At 38.1% G+C, this 7,074-nt stretch overlaps 1 protein-coding gene across 2 annotated transcripts; it reads right to left on the reverse strand.

Annotated features, from left to right (window-relative positions):
- Nucleotides 1-1,301: 1,301 nt before the first annotated feature.
- On the reverse strand, nt 1,302-6,756 carry LOC105029431 (fucolectin). Of its 2 annotated transcripts, none has more exons than XM_010902783.4 (4): nt 6,643-6,756; nt 6,217-6,296; nt 2,666-2,951; nt 1,302-1,881 (listed from the first exon to the last, which is right to left on the reverse strand). In XM_010902783.4, exons 2-4 carry the CDS (start codon nt 6,293-6,295, stop codon nt 1,719-1,721), a joined length of 528 nt encoding a protein of 175 aa, XP_010901085.1. In that variant the 5' UTR covers nt 6,296; nt 6,643-6,756; the 3' UTR covers nt 1,302-1,718.
- Nucleotides 6,757-7,074: the final 318 nt, after the last annotated feature.

The following is a 7,074-nucleotide window of genomic DNA, read 5'->3' on the forward strand; positions in this document are numbered from 1 at the left end:
GTGGTAATTTTACATGTGTGGGAGAGAGAAAGAGAGCAATTACACAAGGTCTCTCTCTCTCCCGTACGTGTACTACAACACCTGGTAGAAGCAAGCCGCTCTGTCATTAAAATTGTTTTGTGGAGCCACGCTGTTTGGTTGTTAAATAAACACATCAGTAGCAAGAGGGAGTTTTGTAGCTTTACTGGTATGTATCCTATATTCTGAAATGGTTTGTGCCCCACCAATTTATTACATATAAAATGCCACTGGTTGTAAGTGAACCTGATGAGATCTATAGTTGTGAGTGAACCTGATGAGATCTTTAGTTGTAAGTGATCCTGATGAGATCTTTAGTGATCCTGATGAGATCTTTAGTGAACCTGATAAGGGTCCATAAGTTCAATGCTCAAATCTATTTTCAAATCTATCTACAAAGAAAGACTTGTGTCGGTGTGAAACCGTAATACATATTTTTTTCCTCTCACATCTCAGATAGAGAAAGGCACTTGGGTCAAGTCGATTTGTTGAGTCGACTTGACCCAAGTGCCTTTAATTAAACTAGTTTAATGAAACCAATCAGAAAGGAACAAGGTGTGTATGTGTTTTACTCAAGGCAACTACCCGTAGAACATAGAGAAATATGCTTTTCCCTTCCATACATATTCATAGATGTGCAATAGACGTTTTTCAATTGACTATTTCCATATAAGGCCTGTGAGGTCTCCCTTTTGTTTACAGTATTTTTATTTTATAAATTGTAACCTGCCAGTGAAGCAATCTCTTCTAAATCTTTGCAAGCCTAGTTGTAATCTAGGACAGAAACCAGTGTTGGTAAGATCGTATTAAGCACTCCAGAAAGATGGAGATCTAAGCTTGCAGCCCCATCCATGTACCCTCTATACTCACTCTACCCTCAATACCCTCTGTGCCCTGTGTACCCTCTGAGGCGTGTGGTACATACAGTCAATTCCAGATGGAGTGTGGTACATACAGTAAATTCCAGATGGAGCGTGGTATATACAGTCAAGTCCAGCTGGAGTGTGTTATATACAGTCAAGTCAAGATGGAGTGTGGTATATACAGTCAAGTCCAAAAGTATTGTCACCTTTGATAAAAATAATCCATGAAGGCAGGAAAAACACTGATGAGCTCTATTGCATTTTTTTCAACACGCATAGTACTTTGTACTGCATTCATGTTTTAAGTAAATCACACAAAATTACGCATTTCTCTAATCATAAATGTATTTCTGAAAACTATTTGTACCCTATGTACCAATTAAAAATAGTTCATAACTGTCTGACAGTGTGGGGGTTGTAGACCCAAGTGCAGACACAGGCAGAGAGGAGATGATGCTCCAGATGTTTATTAAGGGATAGGCAGTTGAGAGACAGACAGGCAGAGTTCAAATGTTGGATCAGATGGCAAGACGTAGATAGAGGCTGACTGGTTGGAGGTCGGGGACAGGCAATGGTCGTAATGGGTGATCCGAACAGCAAAAGTACAGGAGGGCAGGCAGGGTTCAGACGATGGACCCTAACCCTAACCCAGATTACTTTTGGCTACTTCCCTGGTACCAGCTGGGATGGGTCAGAAATCTCTTTCCACTCTGCTCACTATGAGATCAATGCTCTAATATTTGCTGTTTGTATTACAAGCAAAATAACTAAAGAAAATCAAGTTACAATTGATTGAAGGATATTAGTATTTTCTGAGTCATCCAAGGTGCGTAATACTCAGCATTCATTCTGGTTGTCATGAGGTCTCCCGTACACCTCCACCTCACACAGGTGCAGGTACTCATTCCTTGGAATGACCACAGTGACATAACGACCCACCATGTCATTACACCTGAAGGTACTGGTACCGCCAGCTGAGATAGAAGAGATGACAGCACACCTGCAGGATGAAACAGAAACAAAATACTGATAGCACCTTTTGTTTAATTCATCATTGACATGTAGCCCCAATCCCTGGATACTTGGTATAATTGTATTTCCAGATTTTGGAAAATTAGACATTACATGACATGGTAATTGAGTATGCAAAAAAGACAAATAATAGATTACAGTGTGCAAGAAAGTACTACATGATAGTAGCCCCAACACCACAAACAGTTCAAAACTCAATGTTTTTCCAACTACAAGCCTGATTAGGTCTGTGGTAAGACAAAACATGGAATTCATCACACAATTGTATTTCATACTTTTTGGGTACTTCTCTGTAATGCAAACAACCCCATTTGCATGGGAATTTACATTGTTCACCATGACACAATATGTGGTTAAAATATGTACAGCAAAAAGTTGTTTAATATCTACCAAGCTGTCGCTATGGGGTGCAATTACTTCTTAATGAGACAAATCTTTTAATAATTAAATACTGAATTAGAGGACTAATATTGAGCTAGTGGGCAGCTCAATAACAGAATGGTGTTGCAGAAGAAATAAGAAAAATGAGATGTGTCTAAGACAGTTAGGTGCTGTAACATATTTTGTTAGTGCAATATCTAGAATAAATGTACAAATATGGTAATAGATCTACCTTGCCTACTAATAGAATAGGGAACCTCAATGGGCGCAGAACTCATGTGGAATGAGCACTGCCCAAAACAGTAGTTTTAGTTGGATATTCAATACTGATGATTATGTATAACGACCACATCTATCCTACAGGGCTTCACCTGGGATTATTGATGCCATTGTTGTCCAGGGAGTCTCCAATGCGAATTTCAGCTCCATAGATCCTAGTTTCACAACAGTCCCCTCTGTTTGTGATAACAACCGAATTGATATGGTGACTCTGTAGAAGATCCACTCTCCACCAGGAGTTAGTCTGCTGCCTAGTGTGAGAGCAGGATCCATCGTAATAATTTGGATTTCTGTTTCCATCGATGGCATTGGAGGCATGAGCAAATATGTGTTCGTACTGGTTTGACTGGGTAGCTTTTCCAGCCAGGGCAACATTTACTGCAGAAAAAATAAGTAATTAAATTACAGAGGAGCATTTTAATAATGCAGTCAAAACAATCAACTTTATAATAATCAGATTCCCGAAATAAATCTACCTGTTGGTGACATTTACTTTACAAAAAACTACACTTCATTAAGGGAACCATGAATTCTGAGGTATACTAGGAGATTCTTGAACAGAATATCAGGCCATCAGTAAAGGAGCCGAATCTGGGCCAAACAGACGACTCAAAGCATTCAAGCAAATCTACCAAAGAAGGGTCCAGGAGAAATTAGATTTGTATTTTGGATTGGTTGAATTCAGCAATTCCAGACTCACAAACAGTTTTTTCCCTCAGGTCAGTAACACTGATCCATGATCATACTGGCTCAACCAGTAACACTGATCCATGATCATACTGACTCAACCAGTTACACTGATCCATGATCATACTGACTCAACCAGCAACACTGATCCATGATCATACTGACTCAACCAGTAACACTGATCCATGATCATACTGGCTCAACCAGTTACACTGATCCATGATCATACTGACTCAACCAGTAACACTGATCCATGATCATACTGACTCAACCAGTAACACTGATCCATGATCATACTGACTCAACCAGTAACACTGATCCGTGATCATACTGACTCAACCAGTATCATTGATCCGTGATCATACTGACTCAACCAGTATCATTGATCCGTGATCATACTGACTCAACCAGTAACACTGATCCATGATCATACTGAGTCAACCAGTTACACTGATCCATGATCATACTGACTCAACCAGCAACACTGATCCATGATCATACTGATCCACATGTACATTCCAGATGAACTGATGACTTTCCATGTACATAATATTACAGAATATTATTTTGTATAAACCATTCATAGGCATATTACACTCATTGTATCTCTAATATTCAATACTTTTACCCATATTGTTGATATTCCCCATCCTACTAGTTGCTGCTAGTTTATATTGTTATGTATATTCTCGCTATATTTGTTGCTTTATGTATTTCTTCCTTCGTATTATGTAGATTTCGTGTGCCATGCCACAATTATTCGGTGCATTTGATAAATAAACTTTGAACTTTTGAAACCTCAATAAGTTGGCTGAGTTCTGTAAGGAGTTGGCAAAAATCCCTTAACAAATATGTTAGAGATTAATTAATGGTTATAGGCGACATTTATTCCTGCTAATGGAGGTGCCACAAGCTATTGAATGAAGGTGTTCACATGTTTTTTTTGTGTTTGTCTGTGTCCTTTAACTAGAATTTGTTCATTGAGAATGGGGGCTATAAACTTTTGAGTTTATTTTAATATTTCATACATAAATTATGACCATCCCTTTAGGGTTCACACATATTCAAGCAGCACTGTACTACAGCACTGTCTCATTTACATCCAGTGGGGAACTGTATATCATAGAGAAATTGTAATAAAAATGAATTCTTAATCAAATGCAATGGTCAATATTTTTTCAAATAAGCAACCCTCAGATGAAAAGGGCATGATTTCTAAAGGAAGAGATAGTAGCAGCCTTAAAACAAAAAAGTTTAAGAAAAGCTGGTCTAGGGATCAAGGGTCTTTACACTGCAAGTAGATTGGTTAAGTGGCTTTAGCAGCAGATGTAAAGGAAGAGACAATAACCAGGAAGGAGAGAAAAATGAAAAGTAATTTGGAGATTTAGTTTTCCTCTATTCTTGCTCAGCTGCCGTAGCAGTTATGGCGTGTTGATCATTAATAACGTCTGTCTGTGGTGTATGGATAATACATTGTTCAATTTCTACATAAACAATACTGGTGATGATATAATACAATAAAACTAATCTATACACTGACAACACTGTCATGTACTCTACTGCTTCAATGGCTCCCCCAGCATTATCGCAGCTGGAGATACTACAAGGGTCTTTTTTACTTTTTTATCTTAAACTGGTTTTAAATGCAAAGAAAATTGTGATTTTGTCCAAAACGTTGGTTGAAAATACACTTTCTCTTACGGCCTTAGATGGCTCTCAAATTAATCACGTCTCTGTGTATAAATATTTAGGGATATGGCTATGACGGTTGCTCTGTGTGGCACCACAGCTCCTCTTCCTCTCCAGCGCTCCACCTCACCGGTGTACTAACCACCGGTCTTAGTGTGGGTGTACTAACCACCGGTCTTAGTGTGGGTGTACTAACCACCGGTCGGAGTGTGGGTGTACTAACTGTGGTTAGGGTATCTGATGTATGTAAATCCTCCAGAGAGGTCTGTCAGGCATGCTTTGATTGTACGTGACTGGTATGTAAAGCTCGAGAGTAATGCATAATTGGTACTTTCAGGGGTTTTATATGTATTTGATATTTGATATGTGCATGCTTTGAAAAACTTGCTTTGCAAACTTCAGCCAGGCTCTTCTCAATGATGAAGGGCATTTTTCTAGCTTTGCACGACTTCAGCCCTGCCCCTAGGAGCCTGTTTCAAACGGTCCTCACCGTGCACTTCACCACAGCTGCTGTTTGCCATTCTTCATGTAGGTCACTTGATGTCATCCTACAGTTGTTGAGTGACATTCAAATGTGTTGACGGTCATCTGTCAGTGGACAGTCGTTTTGCCCTCTGCCAGTCTGTGGCTTTGTTGTCACCAATGTCTGTTGCTTGACCTTGTTCTTATGAACTGCCCTCTTTGAACTTTTCAGGATGGAAGCAAACTGACGCTCACTGCCAGTAAAGCCAGAATTGAACCCTTCTTTTCCTCACTCAAAGCTTTTCTTTTCAACTTTTGTGATGCTGAATAGTTATTTTTTTAATTCAAATGACCTCTGAGGTACTACTTGCACTGTTTTTGCCATCCAGCTGGTCCTATTACAAGAGGATAGTGATGACCACAGCAGTGGTTTTTATACTTTTCTCTGTTAAATTAGATTTGGTTCAGGTAATCACCTAATCAGTACCTCATTAAGTAAAATGAGGTGTGCCTGTGTTGGAATTTAACATACACTAGAATGGAATGGCTGCCATAGATGTATAAATGCTGATTTAAGAAAAAAAATATCTTAATTTGTTTCCAGAGCTGTATTTTTCAAGAAATAAAATATATCAGTTTCATAATTTGAAGTTGTCTTAGTACTATTTTCTATTGAATATAGGGTTTAAATTATTTGCACATCATTGCATTCTGTACTGTATGCATGTATTTACACTGTCTCAACTTTTTTCGTACATTAAGTTACATTTATGAAGATAACAGAAGGATATTGATTTTAACCCACCTTTATGACAATGTGCTCCAGCAGAGGCTGTCAGGCCCAGAAGAGTCACCAAGAGAAACAACATGGTTGATCTCATCATTCTGAAGATGAAGAACAGAGCAAGTCAAGTACAGGTCTGATAAGAACTACTTCATACAAACAATGACAGAGACTGAAATTATTAGGCTGTGATTTAATCACAGTTTATCATTATTATTTATTTAATCTCACTGACAAATAACACACGCTACCTAATCATCAATCCTTGTTGAAGAAATTGCCATTTACATTTACGACATTAAAAGATTGCACTGACATTATTTTATCCAGGCAGTTGGGAGAACAGTGGTTCTGTTTCACACTATACAGACTTTCTCATTAAAGAAAGCGTATTGTCCTACAATAAAAAATGTAACAATAGAAAAATTTGTGAAAACAGTGTCTTACTTTGAGTACTTGGTGGTCTTGTCTTGGTTATTATGGCCTTTGCAGATTGTGGTAGAAGTGTCTGTGTTGTCCTGTCCTGCTGGTTGTAGCTTCTGTCTTGCAGATTTTGATAGAAGGCATAAACTGCATCCTTTATAAGAACATGATGAGGAAACATATTTGGATTAATGGGGAAGTAAATATTTGTTTTTCACAAGAATTTTTATCAGTATGTCAGACTCATAATTTTCATAATTTCACAATGGATTTGAAATTAAACAACCGAGATGCAACTGAGTCTTTCGGCTTTAATTCAAGTGGTTGAACAAAAACATCATATGAAACGTTTAGGAATTGTAACCATTTTCATGCACAGTCCCCTTAGTTCAGGGGCTCAAATGTAATTGGACAAATTAACACAATCATAAATAAAATGTTCATTTTTAATACTTT

This window comes from Esox lucius, chromosome 8 (assembly GCF_011004845.1).
Source record: "Esox lucius isolate fEsoLuc1 chromosome 8, fEsoLuc1.pri, whole genome shotgun sequence".
Classification (NCBI taxonomy): Eukaryota; Metazoa; Chordata; class Actinopteri; order Esociformes; family Esocidae; genus Esox; species Esox lucius.

Bases quoted from the DNA above. Each gene is read 5' to 3' on its own strand.
- LOC105029431 (XM_010902783.4), bottom strand. From the start codon at position 6,295: ATGATGAGATCAACCATGTTGTTTCTCTTGGTGACTCTTCTGGGCCTG. The intron at 2,952-6,216 runs GTGGGTTAAAAT...TTTTTTCTGCAG, and splicing joins TGGAGCACATTGTCATAAAG to TAAATGTTGCCCTGGCTGGA. The intron at 1,882-2,665 runs GTGAAGCCCTGT...TTCATCCTGCAG, and splicing joins AATGGCATCAATAATCCCAG to GTGTGCTGTCATCTCTTCTA.